The sequence below is a fragment of the Amblyomma maculatum genome, chromosome 10 (genome assembly GCF_055883805.1).
Source record: "Amblyomma maculatum isolate TAMU_Amacu chromosome 10, ASM5588380v1, whole genome shotgun sequence".
Lineage (NCBI taxonomy): Eukaryota > Metazoa > Arthropoda > Arachnida > Ixodida > Ixodidae > Amblyomma > Amblyomma maculatum.
This window is the reverse complement of record NC_139353.1, coordinates 15,782,014-15,806,573: the sequence shown is the minus strand read 5'-3', so window position 1 is coordinate 15,806,573 and position 24,560 is coordinate 15,782,014. Positions and strand designations below refer to the sequence as shown.

The 24,560-nt window shown below is 45.6% G+C and overlaps 1 protein-coding gene across 6 annotated transcripts in view; it reads left to right on the top strand.

Annotated features, from left to right (window-relative positions):
• The window catches only part of LOC146175662 (uncharacterized), a 55,118-nt gene that overhangs the window by 15,837 nt on the left and 14,721 nt on the right, over positions 1-24,560 (top strand). For 4 of the 6 annotated variants that reach the window (XR_014701455.1, XR_014701456.1, XM_084582051.1 and 1 more), the window contains exons 9-15: positions 3,767-3,845; positions 4,004-4,104; positions 8,330-8,368; positions 12,732-13,001; positions 15,371-15,451; positions 15,675-15,827; positions 21,113-21,445. Coding sequence is in view for 4 of the 6 variants with exons in the window: in XM_084582051.1 (XP_084438177.1) it covers positions 3,767-3,845; positions 4,004-4,104; positions 8,330-8,368; positions 12,732-13,001; positions 15,371-15,451; positions 15,675-15,827; positions 21,113-21,445 (1,056 nt within the window). In the remaining 2 variants the exon portion in view is untranslated. The remainder of the gene's footprint in view (positions 1-3,766; positions 3,846-4,003; positions 4,105-8,329; positions 8,369-12,731; positions 13,002-15,370; positions 15,452-15,674; positions 15,828-21,112; positions 21,446-24,560) is intronic. The other 2 variants (XM_084582053.1, XM_084582054.1) reach the window with 2 other exon arrangements.

Genomic DNA, 24,560 nt, shown 5'->3' with positions numbered 1-24,560 from the left:
GAGTAGACCCTCAAGCTGACTCAACACTCATACTGTCGAGTGGTTTTAAAACATTAGAGATGCCAGCACGTGACCCAAGGCCACCCGGCTGTCCTGTATCTATCTGTGTGTAAAAAATGGTTGTGGGAATGCCATTAAAAAAAATGTTCCTTGCAGGGACGTGACGCAGTTCAATATACTGAATGTTCCGCTGAATGAGGGTGCGATAAATGCAAACTACACGGCTGTGCTTTTGCGCGGTATTTTCAAGGGGTAGTTCGGGATAAGAAGTTAGTATATTCAGTATCGACTGTATTTCTTTGCATGACTCAGACTAATGGCGGTTGTTGGGCGTGGATAGCGTGAAGTTGGCTGTCATTTAGTGATGGCATCTGTTCACTCATAGAAGTTATGTAACATCCCAAAGTGGCTGAGGCTATGGAGAGGTGCGGTATTGGAGAGCTCCAGATAATTTCGACCACCTAGGCAGGGTCCAATAAGGGGGGAGGCTACTCCTAGAAAAGCTTTTTTTTTGTTTCTGCACCAAACTTAATCAAAATGCACATCCTTGACTACTTTTTCGTGCTGATTTAAAAAATGTGATTGCTTTTAAAATAGGTTAATTAGCTCTCAGGATACGCATAATTAGCACCCTATAATTACCACTAACAATGGGGAAAAAAGGACATCATAAAGGGTTACAAATGGCACATGGTTAGATTTTAGAAAGAAAGAGGGATGCAATATTGGAAACAGTTTCTTCCTTTTATCATTACAAGTGATTTTAAAAGACATTGAAACTCAAGATAAAAATCGTGCCTAACATACAATGAAGAACTAGAGCACTTAAAAAAATTTCTGAAACCTAGTCAAGAATTCTGCATCCAACAATGCATAGCCTACACAACTAGCTATGTGCTAAAAAAAGGAACTATGGTTCTATCTGCCATAGATGTCAAGATATGCTAGTTTGGGATCTGCTGAGTAACCAAAGTTTTCATTTTGAGAAAAACAACAAAAAGAAAGTGCTTTTATGGAAAAATACATCAAATTTATTCACATACTGGCATTACCAGATGCTTAACACTTTCCTGTCCGGGGGAGAATGGGTAGTTTTGGGTGGTGTCATTAATATTTTTTTTTTTTCTTTAATTAAACTCTCTTGGTACAGGAGTGTCTAGTATCAATTTGTAGAGGAGGAATTGCTCTTCACAATGGTATTAGTGACAGTCCACATATTTATTTTATAAGTGATGAAAAAAAGGAATTATCAGCAAGAAATTGTAGTTAAAAAGAACCGCACAAAAGTATCAGTTTTTTGACACAAATAAAACATAAAAGCTTTTTAAAATATATGTTTTTTACAACAGGGATCAATGCAACATTGCAGCAAATTCTAGCTTTCTGTATACAGTATTCGCTGAGTTAGGAAAGAAAACAGTAGGCGAGGCCGACTACACTGCGGTCGACCCCTAGCTGTCCTCTAGTGGAAAATACGACTGCTTGTGCGGCAAGTAATACTACTCAAAAGACGTTGTCACCCTGCAGATAACAGTTCTGACCTTCGTAAAAGTGATCTCTTCCGATGAGCACGTAGCAAAAACTGAAATATTTGGGGAGCTAACGCAAAACTTGTCGAGTCATGGCAGTCCACGTTTCGGGTCGGTTTGACATAGTTTCGCTGTCAGTGCTCAAGTCTGAAGAGCTGAATTCGTTTTCCAAGTCATCACTGCAGATGTTCACATCCAAAAACGAGCTCTTGGATGTGTCAGCTTCCACGGAACTGCGCGGAAGCAGAAGCACGTGACGTCGACGCCACGATATAAACAAGAAGCGCCGATCACCTGACTCCAGAGACCACCTGGACGGGCGCGGCACGGCAGAAAAACTGAAACCAAAAGCAAATCTGAGAGAAGGGTTCTTCTATTTCCCACTGAATGACGCCACTAATCAAGAAGTGCTTCGAAAGTGGGAAAATTCGACCATCAATAGTCGGGGTCATATTGGGGCATATCTTTCGACGTTCCAAGTCGGTTTGACGCAGTTTCGCTGTCAGTACTAAAGTCTGAAGAGCTGAATGCGTGTTCTTTCGGGCCCTGTTCACACTCAGCGCAAAAATTGCTGAGCATAACGAAGTCGTGAACTAGTCCCATGAGCAGTTCAATGACAGTTCCGATGCCAACGTGCGAGGAGTGTCCACGTGTCATCCAGGAACCGTCGAATGAAACAGTGATGTTGCGTGGATGCCCGATACTTAGCTCCGTGTAAACTTCCTGAACTGCTCGCGTGCAGTCAGAAGTCAACTTATGGGCCGCACGGTCTACCGCTGTCGTCAACTTCGTCTTGACGTACTTCTGCCAAGTTCTTGTTTACTGACCACGGTGCGATATATTCATTGCCGAAAATGTATCATTCAGCACTGCACGTTAGTTTCCAGTCGACTGCATCGCGCGGCGAGAATGTGCACCATGAACAGGCTCACTGCCTGGTCGGTCTTCATGCGCGGCGAAGTCCATCGCTATGAAAGGTTTCCACAGTTCGTGCACACCAGATTGAATTTGGTGCAAGGCCGTATCCCCTTTCGGGTATGTCAATGTTTACATCGCCGTCGCACTCTTTGCACTCCACATACGCCAGCATCTCGTTCACTAACTGCAAGTTAACAACAGTGAAGTTTGTATTGCTAAGCGTGACAGTTGTGGCGTCTTCAATTCTGCGGATGATCTCCATCTTGCGCTCCGTTGCTGCAGCCGCTGCCATCTGCTGAATCTTCTATAGGGATTTCCTGTCCCTTTCCATTATATCAAGTTTGTAGCATCGGAGTATCGCGTCGAATGCGACCGCTGTCCGAAGAGGTTTCCGCAGCCGGCGCCACCGTTAGGCTTATCCCAGTCGGTACTTCCCGAGTCCACGGCGTTCTTCTTTATGTTGCTAACTGGTGACTTTTTTTCGCTTCTTTCTGTAACGCGGAACTTCGGCACCAGCGTCGACATAGTTGCAGGGCGCTCTTGGCAAGATGGCTACTGCTTGCACGCCGCTGACACTCCCAGTAGACAATGCGGGCACCTCAACCAATAAGATAGCAGGCTGCAGTCACGTACACCGACTAGCGAATAGCATCGCATGTTTCGACTGGTCTTTGGTGGCATTTTCTCCCTCATCTGATAAGTGCTAAAGAACAGAAATGGCGCAAAATTGACAATGAAAAGCACCTCTTTCAAATGAGACGAAGATGGCGCCGATCGCTGCAGTAGACGACAATAGTTTGCCATAGAAAAAGAACTGTCCTTACGTGAAAAATTCCTCAGAATGAGCACGGATATGTTTTTCTACTCATTTTACAGCGCAAATATTGACTCCAGAGGTTAGAAAATTCACAGACTGGTAGAAAAACAGCTGCAGATTTTGAAATTTTATTTCTGAAAAATCTATTTTTTTGCAATTTTTTCGTCCTAAAGAGCCGCCTTCCCCCCCCTCCTTAACATGCAGAGTACAGTCGTGAGGAAAAGTGAAGAGACCATGCGCTTTGAGAAAACTACCCGCCAGCTTTTTCTGACGGTGAAACAGTTATTCCTGAGAAGTGCATTAGGTACCATGCATAATATACCTGCCTCTTTGCCCAAGCAATTTTCTCTGGAACATCTTTTTATACATCAAAAAAAGCAATCGTAGCAGTTAGCGTGGTCTCTCCGCTTTTGCTCACGACTGTACATGATCGCCTTGCTTTTCATTTCCATCGAAAAATGGCTGCCTACACGACTGCGGTGCGCTTTTTTTTTTTTTATAGGTATCTACACCTGGACAAAGAGGAGCAGGAACGTCTGAAACAAGCGAGGGAGCTTGAAGAGGAAAAAGCCATGTACTCGGTAAGCACCTGTTTGGGTCATTTCTGGCCGAGACTGACTTGTGCACGGTGTTGGAAGCTCCTTGTTTACACTTTCTCGATATTGCTGATATTGCAAAGACGTGTGCCTATCATCTTGGGTGACGTGTATTAAGTCGTGTCCTCTCACGGGCTCTGCAGGGTCGAAAGTCCAGGAGGGAGAGGCGGGCCCTGCGAGAGAAGAAGCTGAAGAACCGCAAGGTCACCAGTCCGCCAAGGTTGGTCGACCGTCACTCCGTGAGGTATTTATTGAGGAGGAAATTCGACTCAGCAATACTCCAGCTTCGTAGTAAGACCCAAGTGGTAGAATACATTATGCGTCGAGTGTTCTAGCCCCGCACATATGTCGACTCGAGCGCTGCTGCATTGGGAGTGCTGATAATACCAGAGTCATCGCCACTATATAGCAGACTTCGGATGTAGGTGTGGGAAAGGGGACTCAGCTGACTTCTGTCAGTGTTTGTACTCTATCTTACCATACACTTGCAGCACTGTAGAAGCTAGGAGCCCTGTTCGGCCAATCGCGAGGGATTGTTAAGTGTACATCTCTGCGCCGCGTTGTCTGCATATTGTCTGCTCGCGGTGTATGCAAGCGCAAATAGATCCCATCTACGTGTCAAACCTTGAAAATACCTTTGTAAATTTTTTAATAGCTTTTTGAGTATCATTATGCTGTTTGTCACATCCACAGTTTTAGGTCATTATACGCAAACGAAGCAGCGGTGGCAACTTCAGCCTCGTAGCACCATCTGGTTTCTCAAACCTATTTACCGAACCGACTTCCTTCTTTTAGACCTGGAAGAAGCAAAATCATTTTTCAAAGTAAAAAAACTGAGGCAAATAAATGCTCATGACCAATGAACAAACCAAGATACATAGTAAGAACAAGTTAACTGCGAAGCAAGACAGCCTGCTTTGTAGTACGCCGCCATATTGAAAACGTGATTTCACCATACTCAACAGTCGCGAGTGCTAAACTCGAGAAGGAGCATATGTAAATCAAGCTTACGTTGAGATTCAGTTTGAAATAGTGTTTCGTGGATGCTCGCTTAGCATGGCATCCTATATGTTTTACAGCTACTTTATACTGGCTCTACACTCTGCAGCTTCAGACTGTTGCCTTCGCACTCATCGTTACTTTGGTTACTGATCAGTGGTAGAGTATAGTTCTTGTAGTATGGTGGAAAATGTGCAAGCCTTCAAAAAATAAAAATAAATCGGCAGTCTTAAATTTAAAAGCTTTGTGGTGGAAAACAAGTGTCCAGTAGCATTTACTGCAGTCGAACCCGGATATTTCAAACTTCGGTTATATCAGATTCACAGATTATCCCCATGAAACTCCCGTGCTATAATGTTGGAAGGTTGCGCCGTATATCAAACTCCAATTCACTGGTGTTCGATATATCGACCTTTGAACTGCGCATTGGGTGCGCCTTCTGCAGTGATGATCGCGTGACTCTTGGCCATTTGCCGCATCAGCACGTGACATTGGCACGTCACGTTTGGAAGGAACGACAAAGAGCCGGTTTAGCAACGGCTGGTCTAGAGCAGCGCTGCGTACTGGAAAGTATGCTTTCCCCAAAGACGCGCCCTTCTGCCATGGTCATTTGGCGCACGACAGCACGTGACATTTGCAAGTCATGTGCGTGAACAAATGGCAGCAGCGGGTGCGGAGCAGATGCAGCCAATGCAACACTTTTGTCAAGCTTGCCCCTCACCTCCTCCCCCACCGTAGGAGCTAAAACACGCCCTGATGCTATCGCCATGCAGCATCTTGGTGCTGCCAAAGAACGGTTTTGAACAGCAGCGGTGACGGCACAAAACTTGAGGACACCCTAACCTCCTCCTCCTCCTCCTTTTTTTTTTCTTCAAATTTTCATTGCCAAAAATCGTGGGTGGGTTCATCATGCGAGTGGGTTCACTACAGAAGTAAATATTGAAGCATTGGTCACAAACTACGAGGGTCGCTGAGGAGTGTGGTAGAAATACAAGAGATGGCGCTACAATTCTGTGTCTTCTAGGTGGCACGCAAGAAGCATCCTTCATATGGAATCGGAACATGTCTAGGCTTATACCGACAGTTAATAAGCATCCGAAAGCCATTGGCGCTGAGCTATGTGATGATTCCTGCAAAAATGGAAAAAGGTGAATTTCGAGCGGTGATTAAACATTTTTATTTAAAACAGTGGATGGCCGCGCAAATTGAAGCAGAGTTGAGCAAAGTTCATGGCGACTCAGCACCTTTGCGGAAGATCATTTGCTACTGGATAAGTTAATTTGATCGTGGCCAGACTTCGACGCAAGATGAAGCACGTCCTTTGCATCCAGTGAAAGTCACCTCGCCATAAATGGTATCGGAAATTCATGGAATCGTGATGGAAGACCGCCGAGTGAAGGTATGTGAGATAGCTGAAGTTGTAGGCATCTCAGAAGAGAGAGTTTGCAATATTCTTCACGGAAAATTGCAGATGAAGAAGGTGTGTGCACATTGGGGGCCGTGACTGCTGATGATCGACTGAATGCGCGCAAGGGCCGACATCTCGAAGCAGTGTTTATCGATGCTTAATCGCAGTCCTGAGGACTTATGGCGTCGATTTGTGACAGTTAACGAGACTTGGTTGCATCATTACTCTCCAGAGTCCAAACAGCTGTCAAAGCAATGGACTGGGCCTGATGAAGGGGCTCCAAAAAAGGCGCAGACTGTTTGTTCAGCCGGGAAGGTGATGGCAACTGTCTTTTGGAATTCAAGAGGAATAATATTTGTTGACTAATTAACAAACAGCAAGACGATAACAAGACAATACCATGCAACAACTCCCGGAGCAACAGAAAAATGAATTGCGCACTAAACGACCTGTGTTAGCACTGAAAATGCTCCTCTTTCACCAAGGCAATGCTCCCCCTCACAGGTTGCTTGTTGCATTGGCCAAATTGCACGAGTTAGGCTTAGTTATCCCTCATCCCCCCTACTCTCCAGATTTGTCCCCATGCGACTCCTTCCTCTTCCCTCACCTAAAGGATTTGCTGGTTGGAAAGAAAATTTTTTTCAGATGAAGCGGTCATCTCAGTGGTGAATGACTACTTCAAGGACCTTGAGCCATCCTCTTTGGAATGAAAGAATTGGAGCACCGCTGGAAGAAGTGTATGGAAGCTGGGAGGGAACTATGCTGAAAAACAAAATATTGTTTTGAGAAAACTTGCTATCTTCAGCTGCTTTTTTACCATGCTTACCAAACGACCATCTATTTTGCAATCCCCTTCAAGTTCGATACAGTCGAACCTCTATATGTCGAACAGCGCAGTGATCACAAAATAGTTTGATATAGCCAGAATTCGATATATAAAATCACATAGAAAACGCATCAGAAACTAGTACAAATCAATTAATGAACCAATCAGGGCGCAATACATATTCACTTGAAGCTTGAAACAAAGTATTTATTTGTTTGGCTGAACGTACTGTAGCAGCGTAGCCTGCGTCATTTTGGCAACCATGTGCTTAAACACTGCATCCTCAGCATAGTCTAAACGATCCACAGGCAATAGTCCGGTGGCTTCTATATCGCCGCAGTAACGGCATACAAAGGCAAAAGCAGTTACAGCCGGGAGCGGGGCAACATCAGCGTTTGCGGGATCAACCTCAGCATTATATTCGTTTGGCCGCTCAGCAGTAACTTCCAATGCGATCTCCGCGTCGTCAACTGGCACTGTTCCGGTGCCGTCGTCACCACCAACAAAGTCAATGCACAAACTCTACTTGGCACGTTAAAAGCTTTGCTGACGCTCAACGCTCTGGATTACTGCTTCCAGTTTTGTGGCAAATGTCGGGGACGTCCGCTTCTTCGCGTTTGCTGCCATTATAGCACCAACCACGCCTCAACAGGCCTAAGGCGTAGAATAAAGAACCACCTAAGCGATCACACCAACCACACGCGTGCACACGATAACAACTGGCGTAGCACAAGTGGCGGCGCCGAAGGGTCAATGCGGCAAATGCAGTGTGTCGTTGATGCTGTCCTATGGCATTGTCAAACTAGCCAAGCCGCTGTGTTCACACGCCGCTACGTTCAAATGGTGCTCTCGGCGTGATCGATGTGTGCAGCTATTATGCGCAGCAGTCGGGAACGTCGCACTGCTATCTTCGAGTGTGTTGCGGGAAAGCTTGCCTCGTGTCAACAGAGCGCATGTGGTCTGGAGTGACGGAGTTCGATATATCCAATTTACATCCGGCCCCGTCCATGTGATGTAAAGTTTTCGATATGCGCAATAATTCGATATATCCGTGTTCAATATATTGAGGTTTGACTGTATATCCGGGTTCGACTGTGTTGCCTAACCGGATGAAGAAGACAGCTTAGTGCCATTTGCTAGGCGTGAAACATTACAGTTTTCCAAATTAGTTAACTAGAAATAATGACTCTTAATTTCTTAATCTCTCTGTACTCATTGGCTTTCTTTCTCTTTCAGCTATGCAGCAAGGGCCAGTCCGACGTACAAGCCGTTCAGGTAGGCCATGTGGAAACACACTTGTTTTCATTAGGCCATTCCAGCTTTCATTCCATCTTTTATAAGGGGACCTTATCTGTGTCCTGTGGCTGTGTCTTATCTGGAGGGCCATTCCCTGAATGGCAGTGGCAATATAAGTGCTTTTCACTTATCTCTAGGAAAAAAAATAAAAAATTGAACGCTTTATGTAGAAGTGTTCAGAACTAGGAGAAGGTGAATGCTGTAAAAACCAGTGTATAATAAGAGTTTTTCTTTTTTTTCGGTTTTATTGTGTCAGAATTTTTTTGCCTCATCTGCAGATCACAACGAATTTCAGCCTAAATTCGGACTGTTCTGATAGTTTTGGTTTTCCCACGCTCACCCCGCGTCTCCCTCGTGACTACGGTATCACCACAAAACTCACGACACACAAGTGACCGGAAGCAAGTTGAGCATATGTCACACATGCCTCGCACAATGCACGGATGGCAAGCATGGCACTCAACATTTTGCGCGGGTCTCTTACGGGCCTTTCCATTCATGCTGGTCACACTCTACAGCCGAACCACAGATGTTTGATTATATGTAGTATTCTTGGGGTAGCACTTTCGATTAACGCGGGATAACGAACTAGTGTGGAGGTAGTGAAGAAGAGTTTTTAGGGAAAGATGTCTTTGGCAAGGGACTCTCGGCAGATGATACACTGGATGCCGACGATCACGAAAACACTGAATCCATGTGTACTCGCGGGGCAACTGCAAAGTGTTGCCCCGCGTATCGTGCAAGTACTAAATAATTTTGTTGGTCTTTTTTCGCTCGCTTTATACGTGGATGAAACTTTCTTTTCTTTCTCGTTTTTGCTATCTCGAAATTATACCTTGCATTGTGACTGGGACCGTGTTGTACGCGGGTTTTTACGATACTTGTGCTTTTTTTTTTTAACTGAAACGAATATGACAGTGGGCCTCCGCTAACGAATCAAATGCGAATTGAGTGCAAATTGAATGTGAATAGAGTATTTTTGCTAATATTCGCTACCTTTGCATCGTACAAATCGTGATAGTGTGCGAAGTGCCAATGGTGGTACTTGGGTACGATGCTAACTTGTTTTAGTTGACTGTATTTGTAAAAGCGGCAATACTAACATATATACTAAGGGGCTGCAATACGATTTCAGCAGGGTTGCTTAACTTGCCTAAGCATTTGCTGGTCGTGCAGTCTTAGATGCCAAATATGAGCATTATTCAGAGAGTATTCGGAAAGTTCATAATATATTCGATTTAGTTGGATTTATTTCCAAAATGTGCTATTTGATTCATTTGAATAATCGAGTGTAGGGATAAGTTGCATTGTGGCTTCATATTTAGCAATTATGTTCTAATTAAATTTCTTTATAAATCTGTTCAATGCCAGGAACAGGGCTCTGCTATAATAGAGCAGTTCGTTAGCCTCGTGGTAAGTCTAAGTAACACGAGAAAGTGTTTTCGGCTTTGTTAAAATGTCACAGTAGAAGTTTCCCTGATCAGCTGCGCTTCTAGGTTGCCAGCTGTTAAACACTGTTGCATTTTTCAATGGTAAGGGTGTTTCGCATGCTGTGTCCAACCTTGTTAGAAGTGTGAATGGTAAAAAAATATGTGAATAGTTTTTTTTTTTAAATTGACATCAACCTTTTCATTGTACTGTCTGAGCATACGCAGCTCTTTTTAGTTCTTAGTGTCAAAAGTCAACTGGGATCTCTTCGTTAGGCTGTAATTGAACATTATAACATGACACTCAGTGGTTATTTATAATAATGATAGTAATAATAATGATAATTGGTTCACAGGAAGGGAAAAGTGCAGTATCTGTCACACTTGTTTCTCTGGACACCTGATTCGCACCATAAGGGAAGGGAGGAAGGTAGGAGTGAAAGTGGGAAGAGGAGCCGTAGTGGAGGGCTACGGAGTAATTTCGACCACCTGGGATGCTTTAACATGCGCTGGCATCGTACAGCACATGGACGCCTATATTGACATCTCGCCAGCAGCAGAGAACACATTTATTGCAGAGAAAGTTGAATTTAATGCCTTCCCACCGGTCGATTAAACCTTGTCATGTCCTTAACGAAAAAGGATTGGTTAGACCGTTTTAGAGTGGTATAGCTTAGATTCTAAATTGCCAGAAATTGTTACTTGGGAAGTTGGCTAGTAATGGTGACACCTGTATATCACTTCTTTTTTTGTCTTTTATAGCTTTCAAAGCTTCATTTTCACTCGACGTTCTCTTTGTAATTTGCTAACAAATTTAGCTAGTCCCTTCCTTCTAAATTTTGTATAGTTCTTAGGGGTGTGCGAATATTGAAATTTCCTGAATACGAATAATGAGAAAGAGATGACTTAAAATATTGAATAGTGTATATTTAAAAAATAGCAAGCAGTGTTTGCTATTTTTAGCGCAGGGCAGTTACAGCACAGGGCGTTACTCGACCTGTCTACAGGGACTACCAAAAAGCTCAACAAAAGTCCACTCCAAACATTTTTCGTTTTTATTTTATTATTTTTTTCGGAATTCACATGGGGGACTTTAGAAATGAAATGAAATTAAAACACTACAGAAACATATACCCTCTTGTAAAATCCAGTATAAATTTTATACTACATTTCATATACTGTTTTGTAAGGGAAGGACTTGCATGAAACTAGGACACCTGCACAGTGGTTGTCTGCATTTCAGAGATGACACCAAAGTTATTTCTCAGCTTTACCATGTGCTTCACATTGCCGTGAAACTGTTAAGAAATTAAAAAGCGTTTTGGTGTATTCAGTAAGTTTTGAATATCAGTTTTCTGAATATGAATCGAGTAACAAACATATTATTGGTATATAGAATGAATTACTAGGATATCGGAACTATTTCGCGACCTCCTTCGAGTGCGATACAGAAATTGGCTATGGTCGTCTGCTTTTTAGGTGAGAAAATAACACAACTGTGGTTATTTTTGTCATTCCTGTCACAACTGCTCGAAAATGGTGCGCGCCTTCATAGCATCCTTCATGGTGCGGCGCGATAGCAGGGGGGCCCACTCACAGGCTACCTGTGTTGTGAGCGAGGTTTCACCGCACGATTTACCAAACGGAACTTGACGAGCGCGCATTTCCAGAGTAGTGGGAGAACCACGCAGAAGTGAAGCATGGAAAATGTCAGGTACTGCAAACAAGCGTTGGAAACACCGTGCAGCTGCGATCGGTTGACTGGCTGACGCACAGTCAATAGCCGCTGTTTACTGCCGCAGATGGGGAGCAGTGAGAATACTAAAAGGTTGTCACCAGTATCGCTGCAGGCTGGCGTGAAGCTCATGAAACTAGAACCGAAACTATGTAGTCTGCTGAAGCGATGTATCTCAGACGAGTCCATTCGTGTTTCGTCACACTTGCGGTTGCGCAATTGTCGGAGGTGCGAGGCAAGTACAGAGCATGCAGTTCAGGCTTGAGGAGAGCTATTTTGACGATTGCTTTCAATGCAAGTCGTACCTGGACGTGGCCTAACCGATGTGAAATCGGTGGCCCCTGTCTGACAACTTAGAGGAGTGTTGGCTGTGGCCACCCTATCAGTAAGGATTACCTGTATTACTGAACTGACGGTAGTAAAATTGACGAGCATTTAGCTGCAAGTCTCGCTGTTCAAATTATCTATGGTGGAACCACTGGCGTTCGGATTAACAGGCTTTTTTTTACGCGCAGACTTGTGTGGAGCTTTTGAGTGGTGGAGTTCGAATTATACGAAAATTCGAATGATTGAACTTTCACTGTATATCCAATTCTGACTGTGTTCACTAATCTTCGTCGTGATCGCTATGCTACTGATCTTCCTCACCCATACAGATGGGGCAAGTTTTTAGGATAAAGCTTTTTGCAGGTTGAAGTGAGAGCGATCCTTCGTGAAGCTTTTAAAAAGCGTTTTTTTTTTAATGAACATGCTATACGATTTGTTAGGATGAAACAGCATGTGCTACCTGGATTATCTTCCCATTTAATGCATTGATGACTCTCATTGTATACGTGTCTCTTGGTTTGTTGGCCCACAATCTTTACACTCTCCAGTGCAAAGAAGGAATTGTAAGTTCTAAAGCCTCTCTTGTTTTACTTGCCTCTCGCAGTTATGTAATGCATGTTTGTATGCCCTTGAAAAACGGCGTGATAAAGCACAACCGATTTGTTAAATTTGTAATTAAGTGGGCGTTGATGGGACCACAGCGTAATAAACAGATTCAAGCTGTCAGTCTACTCTGTGAGAAAATTGGCTTTTGTCGAACCTTGGTCTCGAAAGTTCTGGCAAATTGAGCCGTGCACCTGTGCATGTGTCAAATGGTGCGAATTACTTTTTGGCTGGCTTGATCCTGGTCTAGGGCACAGTCAAGCTCCCGGTCACGGTCACGGTCGCCACAGAACATGAATGAGATCACGTTCATCACCAGCTTCGGAGGTGAGGGATCTGATGACGACGACGGTGCGACCGCCAAAAAAAGCAACTCCAAGGCAGGGGCGCTGTCAGCACTGGGGGTTGCGGCCGGAACTGCCTTGCCAACCGGGAGCAGGACGGCGGCAGCTGCGTCCACTCGGGGGGGCAGCAGTCGCCAGGATGGTGGCTCTCGGCGAAAGTCACGGGACAGATCCAGGTTGGGATTTACTAGTTTAATGATCTTTCCTGTGCCTGTTCTGATGTTTAACCCTGTAATGGGAGTTAACAAAGCCTCTGGTGTCTAGTCATAACTGGTACATTCGTTGGAAGAAATACGATCACTGCGATATTTACTCTAGCAATACTTGAAATCATTCCACAGCCAACGAGTGTAGCAGTATACTCATTGTAAGTTGGGGTTGCTTTCCCAATAGAAGCTACAATGAGTAGTAATATACCAGCAGGCTTCCTTTATCTCTTGGCTTTGGCTAACACAGTAAAACCTTGGTAATTTCGGCCTGGTTGGGTCTGCAAAAGATATTAGAATTAGAAGAACACAGCAAAACAGTGTAACGTAGGCAGAAATTTTGCTGCGGAAATGAACAGCCTTTGTCGGAAGGACTTTGCGATTGTCATGCCGTCATCATCAGCCTGACTAAGCCAACTGCAGGGCAGACGCCTCTCCCATACTTCTCCAGTTAATCCAGTCCTGTGCCAGCTGCTTATCTTTGTAAACTTTCTGATCTCATCCGTACGCTTCTTTGTGTTCCACTGTGATGGCACTGAAGAGCACCCAGTTTACTCGAGTTGCAACTACGAGCTGTAGAATTTAGTCAAGCTTATCCAAGCCAAGATACCTTACCCTGGTTAAATTGAAGATATGCCCTTTCACGGAGGCAAAGAGGCGATTTATTGTGACCAGAGCCCCTTTCCTATAGTGGAAATCCTTGGAATAATTCACAGCTGCCTTATTTCCGTATCCGTATACAGTAAAACCTCATTAATCCAGATTGCAAGGAACCGGCAAAAATGTCAGAGTTAACCGAATTTTGGATTATCGAATTTATCATGATAAGAGCAAAAAGATGTACTGGGCATACACATACCTTTATTTAATGAAAAGCAGCGTTATTTTTGTTGCTTTATTTGTCGAAATTTGCACAATTTTTTTTGCGAGTGGTGGTGCATACGCTCAGTGTCGCGTGATCCAACGCAAAATTCCTCCAGTACAGCGAGAGCCTCGGTGGCATCTTGCACCGTGCGACATCACGGCAGAGGCTGCTCGTGACTTTCATTGTTGGAACAATTTGTCTTTATCGAGTCGTCATCGGTCAGCATGTCAGTGATGAAAACGTTGTCGCTTCACTGGAGCGGCAGTCGCCATTGTTGTGGAGCGCAACCAATTTGTCTTTATCGAGTCCTCATCGGTCACCATGTCAGTGATGAAAACGTCGTCGCTTCACTGGAGCAGCAGTCGCCATTGTTGTGGAGCGCAACGGCAGCGGCAACAGGCCCCAAACACGGTCGAACAGACCAACGGGTGCTTATTTGCACAATTCGCGTGCTGTCACCGTCGCACCACAAACAGTCGAGACAAAGAAATCAGGCATGCAGCCAGCACAGCCACGGGACAGCAGTGACAGCAATGTGACCATGTGACAGCAATACAGTCTCGCCGCCCTGATGATGATGATGATGTGGCTTCTCCCTTCAAAGCGCGCAGTCACTGGCGCCACGTAGCCACTGCTCACATGATCCGCTATCATCATCTTCACATTTCTTGCCCCTTCAGCTTCTTCTTTCTTTTTTTGTCGTCGCTGTTTTTCGTTTTTGCCAAGCAGCGCGGGCAGACTTGCCTTGCATGGGTTTCCAGTTGCCTGCCCGCTGTGGATGCACGCGCGGTAACGCAAGAAGATCGGTAGCCCTCATTGGAGTTCTCAGAGTTGCGCGCGATTCCTCTGCCCAAGGGGCACATGAACTGACTCGAGGCGGGTTGTGTATCTAAAGTGGTTTATTTCTCACATGTCCAGAGATCAGGGGGTCGTAATCGGGAGCCAGCAGCAGGAGCACCCGCACTGAAGACGATCCGGCGAGGAAGAGAGGCGACGGCGTGCGCCATAGCCCCCGCGCCGGACCGGTTATCTCGGCACGAGCGGGAGAAGGAAGGGGTAAAGGGGTAGCGCATCGGTAGCCGCAGGAAAGGCGCTCCTTTCAATTGTGACTGGCGCAGTCCGCGCAGAGTTAACCGATGTGCAGATAAATATCTCCGAGGTAAAGAGCATTTGCCACCGTTGAACTATACACAGTCTTGCCGGGATCGCGCAGCGAGTCCGAGTTAAATGAATTTCAGGGTTAATGAGATCAGGAACGAGGTTTTACTGTATATAGCTTTTCTGGTTCAGATTTCATTGTTCTGCTGGTAGCTGTCGGCTCGCCTTGCCTCTCTGCCTTAGTCGCCTTGGCGCAGCTGGTGTCTACTTCAGTTTGAAGGATTTAACTTTTGTACTACGTAGAGCCTGAAGTATTGATCGTGAATATGAGCATTGCTTCAGGGGGGTTCAAAAAGAATTTGTTCTTTCTCTTCAGGTCAAGAGACCGACGCCGGGGCTCATCTCACGGATCGGGCTGGGTGGGACGGTCATCGCGGAAACGTTCGTCAAGTTCAAGGTATGTCGTTTGGCACAGTTTTAAGCAGCTTGGTTTTTTTTTTCTTCAGTATTTTAGTTCAGCTTGTCTTTCACTATTTTTCAGTCTCGGCAAGTTTGATGTGTTAAATTGTGTCATATGCAGATACGAGACGTTTTTGATTTTCTTTTTTTTTTAAGCTAAAGGTGTTTATTGCGAGATAACGGCGTAAATGTGTTCTCATTTCTGTCCCATTGCTCTTCAGGTCGTCATCTGGAGGTCGGAGCCGTCGGCGCAGCCGTAGCCGAGGTCGCCCATCGTGCCGTCCTGGTCGTAGTTACAGGCGGCGGTCCCGGTCACTGCGGTCAAACTCTCCACATCATCGAGGTCATCGCACATCGTCACGAAGCCGCTCAAGGTATGGGAGAACTCTTCATGTTTGATTTGCTTTGCATTGTTGCTTCAAGAATGCTGGCAGGGAAAGGGCCAGATAAGGGCAGATAGCTATAGTGCAGTCCACTTATGACAATACCAGATATAATGAGATATTGCTTATTACGATTGAATTCTCAAGATTCACCAGATTTCCCATTGCCCCCATGTAAAAATAAACCAGGTATGTAACTAAACGATTATTGGTGGTATATTGGATGCAACAATAGCTTTATCACCGCCCGTTAGATGTTTACCACGAAAATTTGAATTTTTGATAAAAAATAAAACACTTAAAAGAAAATGACTTGAAAAAACTACATATGCGGTAAAAAACGAGAAATCCACAAGGGTCAATGTGGACAGTTAGGAAACGAGCACTATCATCAAAGCAATCACTGCCTGTTGCTGCGCAAAGAGTGCGATCGCATCGGCATTGCCGCTTGCGCGTCCGTGGAAGATGGCGTCGACCACGACGACGTCGCAGTAATTCTCGATATGGTTCCTGGAAAAACTTACTCTTGCAAAGAAACGGCAGATTCGTCGGGATTTCTGGTAGGGTTTCGAGGTTAGAAGCCTCGCGAGAAAGTACGGGCATTTGCAGTCCATGATATTGTTACCGGGAAACGTGTGGCCGATGAAGTGGTGTGCTCACAGACGACGACGACCGAGGAATTTCGAGGACGACGCTGACAGAGTGGATGCTGCACGGCCGCTAAAGTCTGTGCGCCGAGTTCCGCCCATCGCAGCACAAGTTACATTAAATACATCACCGCAACAATATTAACAATCAAAGCTGGGGATATCCTGCAGTTTATCGAGTCGCTAATCAGTTTTGTGCACGTGTAAAGGACTGCCGCCAGTGTACATGCTGCTGGAAGCGATGCTTATACAGTCAAGCCTCGATATAACGAACACGCATATAACGAATTATTGAATGTATCGAACTCTTCCGAAATATTTTTGTCAAACACATGTATTTTTAACTTCCCATAGCGAACGCGGTTCGGCATAAAACAGATATTACGAACTTCGCGACGCCAAGCACCTCACTTTAATAGCAGGTGGCAGGCTTCGTTGCACTACAAGTGTGTTGTGCAGCGTAGAAAACGTTCAGGACTACCTCGCAGGTGCTGACAGCGCCACAGATGCCATGACGGCAATTGAGGGTTGACAGCCAAAGAAATCCATAGCCTCCGAGATCACCCCCGCGCACATTTGTGCGCTCGGAGGTGATTTCGGAGGCCATGAGAAATCGTTCGCATCTCACAATCACTGCCAGTGCCGCTTCAGTAGCAGCGGCAGTGGCACGATCAAATGTTGCTTTTGCCTTTTTTGGTATTTGTATCTTTCGCGTTTTTTTGGTTTTAGTGTTAGCAGCAGCGTCGCGGCATGGCCAACGCTGCGTCTGTCGTCGTGTCGAGTGTGGTACGTGGGTGTGCGTAGTGCTGTGATGGCAGTGAACGGGAAAAAACGAGCAGCACTGACGTTGTAGACCAAGCTCAAGATAAAATCAGGGCCTTCAAGGCAGTTAACAAGAGGAGACTGATTGACGCTCTTCTCGTGAAGCTTGTGTGAAGCAGGACTTGAAGATCGACTTGCTGGGAGCATTAACAGCGTGAAAGGCGAAACGATTGCCAACTGCTTTCAGCACGCAGGTTTTGTTCCAGCAGAGGCCCGTGCATCAAGTGACGATAAGGACGATCCCGACGAAGCAGAAGCGGAGCTCCGCGAGCTCGATGAGGCCTGGAATGATTTTTCGCGTTTTGTTGGTGACATGATGACTGTAGAGGACTTTGTAGGCTACGACGACATCACGGCAACCACGGCTGTACTGACGGACGCCGAAATCACTGTGGAAGTTTCTGAACATCCCGCAGACGAAGCTCAGGTTGACCCTGCAGATGATGAGAACATTCCGACTTCACAAGAAGCGCTTGCTGCATTGGATTTACGGCGCTGCCATGCAGCGCTATTGAAAGCAGTGGGTTTGCCCTTGTTGGGTGTTTGCAAACTGTGGAACAGGGCGTGATACGGAACGCGATCAACACAAAAAAGCAGGCCGCGGTAATGCAGTTTTTTGCGCGTAAATAAATGGACGTGACCCAATAGGCACCCTCCGAGTTGCTGTGCCTTCTCTGATGGAATTTGCTGCTCTTGCATGTATTTGCTACGAAATTTTATATTACGAATTACAGTTGAATCCCGCCACAACGAATACCGCCACAACGAAATTTCCGCGACAACGAATAATTTTTTATTCCCCGCGAGTATCCTATAAGAATTAATGGCCTAAATTTCTCTGCACAACGAACCATTTTTGCAGAGCGTTTCCGCTTCAACGAAATTTTCGCGTTCAAAATCGAAACCGAAACTAGTTTTATTGGCGAGAAGTCCAAGTCAAATCCAAAGCCACATTAAGCATGAAATCACGTGATTGCAGTTCCGCCATTTTGGCTTTGTGTCGTGGTCGCGTTGTTCACTCGCTGCCTTTCTCTTCGACAACGACGAGTTTTCATCCGCAGGACACGATGGCAACGCAAGTGAAAAAACGCAAAACTCTTTCCCTTGAGCAAAAAGCTCAAATAATCGCCCAAGCAGAAAGCGGAAGGAAGAAAGCGGCAATTGCTGAAGACTTCGGAATTCCTGCAAGTTCGCTGTCAACGATTCTAGGCAATAAGGACAGCGTGAGAATGGCACTTGCTTCAGGCACATCCTCGAAGCACAAAAAGGTGACGCGGCCCCTCCATGAAGAGTTGAACAAAGCAGTGCATGCGTGGTTTGTGGAAGCACGAGCCAGCAACGTCCCCCTGTCCGGAAGCATCGTCCAGCAGAAAGCCTTGAACTATGCATGCCTACTTGGCATTGATGATTTTAAAGCCAGCATTGGCTGGCTAAACCATTTCAAGGCCCGCCATAACATCGTTGGAAAAGTGTTGTGCGGCGAGTCAATGTCAGCAGACGTGGACGGAGCAGCTGCTTGGAAGGCGAGTAACATGGCCGGAATTTTAAGCAACTTCGCGCCTGCAGACATTTACAACGCCGACGAGACCGGGCTATTCTACGAGATGTTGCCAGCTAGGACGCTCGACTTCAAGGGGCAGCGCTGTCACGGCGGCAAACACAGCAAAAAACGCATCACAGTGCTGCTTTGCACAAACATGGATGGCTCGGACAAGCGTCCGCCGTTAGTCATAGGCAAAAGTGCCAAGCCGCGCTGTTTTAAGGGAACTCGTAGCCTACCTGTGCAGTACAAGGCGAACAACAAGTCATGGATGACCCGCGCTATTTTCACTGTTGGATGATGGCATTCGACCGCGACATGAAGCGGCAGGGCCGTAAAGTTTGCTTGCTTTTGGACAATTGTTCAGCGCATCACTCCGACGAAGTCAAGCTCACTAACACGGAGCTGAGGTTTTTCCCTCCCAATTGCACGTCTGTCTTACAGCCTCTCGATCAGGGCGTGATTCTTAGCCTGAAGCGCGCTTACCGCGGGAGGTTAATTCAGCGGCTGCTTTTTAACACTGAAACCGGCCGAGACACGAAGGTGGACTTGTACGTGGCACTGCAGATTATGTCTGCTGCCTGGAGCACACTGGGGCGCTCAGTAATTGTGAACTGTTTCAGGCACGCCGGATTTGCCGAAGGTCGACCCGTACACTCTGCTGGCCTAACACCAGGCGTTACAGACGACGACGAAGAGGCGTCACCGGCTCCGGGGATCGCGGCCGCCTGGAAAACGCTGGGAGAAATAGGAACCGTGCCGCCTAATCTCGAGCTCGACGAATACATCGGCGCTGACGCTTGTGTTGTTGTTCACGAAGATGTGAGTGATGAGCAGATCATAAAAGCTGCCCGGAATGATAAGGACTCTTCCGATGAAGAAGACGACGACGTACAGGAAGCGCCGGCTGCGGCAACCGCCGTACAGGTGATGGACGCTTTTGATGTCATCAGGAATTTCGTTGCTGTCCGAGACGACGATGTTGCAATGGGTTTGCTGACCGAGTGCGAAAATAGCGTGACGGCGTTGCTCGCCGTGAAGCGTAAGCAAACCAAGCTTACAGATTTTTGGCATTAAACGCCTTTGCTGCTGCTTGGGCAATTCTTTCTGCGTTTCACGTCAAATTTTTGCAATAACGAAGTTCCGCGAGAACGAATTTTTTTTCGTGCACCGTGAATTTCGTTATAGCGGGATTCAACTGTATGGATAGAGCGAACTATTTTCCGATTAACGAGGTTTCACGGTAGTGATTGTCAAGCTTCAGCTGCTGCTCAAGCGAGCATGATTTTCTGACATTTTAAAGTAACTTCATTTATTTTAGGGCAATTGATGTATCCTGTAATAAAGTGTTTAGTGCTCTTTACGATGATCAGCATTGTTCAATCCTCATCGTGGTAAGTAGGTAAGCCTACATGCACGAAAAAATATGTGGGTGTGTGCTTTTTGTTTGTTCTTTTGCCGGTTCAGATATAAAGGTAATAGGTTATAACGATCGAATTTTCTGGTTTTCTCGTTATTGTTATAAGTGGACTGCACTGTAGGACCAGTATAAAATGGCCAACTAGCACATGTTTTAATCATGTATTTTTAAACGCGATATTAAAATCGAGTTTTAATTTACGCTCACGCTACATACAATTTCATCAGCGTTTGCAGCACTTGCATGTGATAAAAATTGCTTTGTCAACATGGCCGCACGCCTCGCAGCAGGATGCCTGCTTCGGAGTGAACTCGCCATTCTTACTTGGTTTTTCAGTGCGTTCAATAATCATAAATGGCGCATTGGGCTTCCATTTGGCCTCATCTCACCTACAGCAACATCCATGAGTGTGAAATATCTTTTATTGCTTAGGCCTAAATAAGAAAATTGTTCGTTGACAGAAATGGTTTCAGTCCTAAGAACCAGGTGGCGCTACCAGGCTGAAATTGTCACGAGGGCCTTGTTTGCATACGCTTTTCTGCTGTTCTTGCCTGCCCTTGGGGCATATATATAGTACATTATCGAGCCTGTTACTGTTTTGTCTATGAGAGGGTCATAATAAAATGCAGGTAATTACATGAAGGGGTGTGCATAACCGGCGTTGCAGTGTTGTATTTAGGGATGAATCTGTGCATAGAAGCGGCATTCTGATCCATTGTTTGCCGCCTTCTCGCAACTTTGGTGAAATATGGAATATTTGCTTGATTTGCTTCAACCAAAGTAGAAGCATATGGAGGCTGTGTTCTGCCGTGGACTTTGCGAACATACCAGCTGAAACTGTATGTAGGTCACGCTCAAGGCACTGGGGCGGTCACAGGCGGCGGTCAACCTCATCTCCAAGGTCGCCCAGAGGTCGGGACCCGCGAGACAGGAGGTCGCGGTCGCGGTCATCGCCACCGGCGCCTCCGCGAAAGCTTCCCAGCCCACCGCGCAAGTCGTACTACCGTCACAGCCTGTCGAGGTCACGGTCAAGGTCCCTTAGCAGTGACGACAACAAGGAGAAGAAAAAGTCGCGCTCACGCAGCAACAGCAGCAGCGAGGGGTCAAGAGGTCAAGGGTCATCTGCGAGTGCTGCCAATGGCAACCGCCGCAACTGGCCTTCAGCGGACAGCACGCTGAGGTGAGGTTCAATTTTTCTACTTGAGGCTGAAGAAAAGTGAAATGACCTTTTCTTAAAATTTTTTATAAGTAAAGGCTGCTGAGCTTTAAGTGTTAGTCAAAAGAAAGTAGCAAAAGGCAGGCAAAAATGACAAGTCGTTCAAGTTTAACATTGTTTTCTTCGAATGACATTTCATTTTCATCCTGATAACGGTGCACTTCTCCTTGTATTTTTTTGGGGGGGGGGGGGTTCTTGCAACCAGCTTTATTTCATATTGCTACAGAACGGCTGTATCTTATCAGTTTTGTCTTACCAGTGCCCACCTATGGGGCACAAATGTGGAGGCTAACGAAAAGTGCTGAACTTGTGGATGGTACAGAGAGCTATGTGAATGAATATGACAGGCCCAACACTAGGGTTATATTAACATGCTTTTACTGTGCCTGTTTTTTTAATATGTAAGACCTTCACATGCAACATAAAGTTGCTGAAACACAGCTTCAAAAAGTTTGTATACAAACATTATTTACTTATGGGAGATGAGTTGATATTTGAGTGCTAGATACATCTAAAGTGAATATTTTTTGTATTCTTCAAAACGTTAGAAATTATATTCAGCTTTATCACAAAGTGTGCCACCAGCACAATTTTTGTGAACGTTAGCTAAGTTGTAAAATGGGGTTCTTTTTATTAAGGTTGGAAAGGCACTATAAGGAGAAAACGCACAAAAAGGAACAGGCATTACACTGCTGTCCTCTTTATCCTAATCCTAACTGCATGCATGAGGTACTTCCCTCTTTATTTTTTATGCCAACAATTGGTGAGCTGTTGCTAGAGTTGCTGCCGACTGGTTTTTGTTCATATAATGTCATGTTTACCTTGGCGCCGCTTGTTAACCTGTGGCTGCTGCAGGTGTGTGTCCGCAGGTTCGTCCGATGCAGTCGAGAGGATTTGCAAAACAAGTCCCCCGCTCGGGCTTTTCTCTGCGTGTTAATCCTTTTTTTTTAGCAGTGACTAGGGGTTTGACCAATGGTGTGTTCATTTATGATCCAACACATTTAGTACTTCACTCTTGAAACATGCTGTCAAAGGCGGTATGCTTGGGCTTTGCTGCACTACAAGTAATCAATACAGTGACAGCATTTCAATACTGGAAGTATGTAGGGCTGAACGTCTTCCTTCAAAGTACATAGTGTGTCATTCTTTGCAATGGTACCTGGGATGTTTGCCCTAAGTCTCTGGTCTGGTTTCTATGGGCTAATTCGAACTCTGAAAGTAAAACCGTGTAGCTCAGTTAATTTTATGTGCTGACTTCAAATATGTGATCATTTTTCTGATACGTCAGTTTGTTTTGAAATTATTTGACAGTTTTCATTCCTTCGCTTATAAAAATGGTAGAGAAAGAAGCCACTAATCAGAAAACTATTAACATGAGGCTAGATAGTATAGTGTATAAGGAATGCAGCGTAATAAAGGCAATATTAGTCATTTTACAACTTGTTGACGTCTGATGTGGGAGAAAATGGTTGGCGAACCGTTGAGTGCAAAAAAGAAAAAGAATTGGGCATTAAATGAAAAATTTGTTCCCATCGTTGTATTAGTTTAATCACTTAGGAGCATGCTGCAATAAAAATTATCTGCTCGAGATGCAAAGAAATTTGTGTTTTGAGAAAACGAGAAAAAATGAACAGAGATTGGTTTTATTCGGCTCATTTGCACCTTATAAGGTGGAATGAATGACCCAGGTAGCAAATATATTATTAAGACAGTAGGAGATGGGTTGTAGGTTTCCATAATGTCATTTTCAAAAAGACCCTTTCAAAAAGGCCTATCAAGAGCCCTGTCCGCCTTAAGGGGGGACACGGGTCTTGAAGGCGGAAAAATCGCCCAAAAATCAATTTTTAGAAAACTGAAGTATTAGAATCTACAACTATTATTCTCTGATTCCACCAAGTTTCTCACCTCTCGTGTCAATATTTGAGGCGTAATATCAATTTATAACAAGTCGGCTGGCTCATTTCAAGCTGATGTTTTCACTAAAATAGCGCATTTTCAAAAAAGTATAGCTTCCGTTCCACGGCCGCGCTCACGGCGATCTTGGTCTCTTTCGAAAGAGTGGCTTTTCGCCTTCAAATTTCGTGCTCCTGCACGTCGTTTCGCTCATTGGTTCGATACAAACAAAGAAAAGAAAAAAAGCCACAGCACACATTCCTATTCGTTGCTTCGGTGCATGTGACAAAAGGGACCCGTGATTGGCCGTTCGCGTCTCGCGTCGTCTGCTGCGCGCGTCAGGGCAGTCGGAGCCGTGCCCTTAGACGCCATCTTGCCTAGTGCTGTCAGCCTCGAACGCCTCGGAGATCTCGCAGCGATGTCTACGCCAACGAGAAAGTTTGCGATGCGTCATAAATACGGCAAAAAAAAGGAAAAAGTCTTCGATCGGCAATGCTAAGAAAGGTGCTTTGGTGTTGCGAGACGCCGAAAACGAGCAGATTCCTGCATCCAATGACCGTGTCGACGAACCTACGGATCAGCTAGGCCTAGCGGGCCCGTCAAGCGAGCACACTTCAGACGTCGTCAGCCGCGTTCGTCACGATACAACGCTTCTGATGCCTTCCGATCTGGCAAGTGAAAAGAGAAAAGCCGACGCCAAACTGCGGGAGTTGGATTCAACGCCAGCAACGAAACGTAAGACAGACTTTGCCGCCAGCGATGCCACGATCTGCCCGCTTGATAAGACGAGCTTCGCCGTGATTTGCATCGAGTCGATCAACAGCCTTCTTGACGGTGCAAAGTGTAAAACGTGTGGAGGGAGTGTTAAAATCGGCCGAGGTGATTGCGAATACGGCCTCGCTGTCAAGCTTTTCTTGACATGTGTCAACTGCGGCGACAAGGCATCGGCGTGGAGTTCGCCGCGTGTGGACGGAAAGCAAAGTGTAAATCCTTTCGCTGTGAACATTCTGGCTGCGCGCGCGATGCAAAGTACCGGCAACCGGCGGACTGCATTCAACGACATCTTTGCCGCGATGAATATTTCCCATCGTGGACTGCACACGAAAACGTGGCAGAGCTACGTAAAAGAAAAGCTGACGCCTGCCGCGACGCGTGCAGCCGAGAAAGTGACCGTTGAATGCGCGGA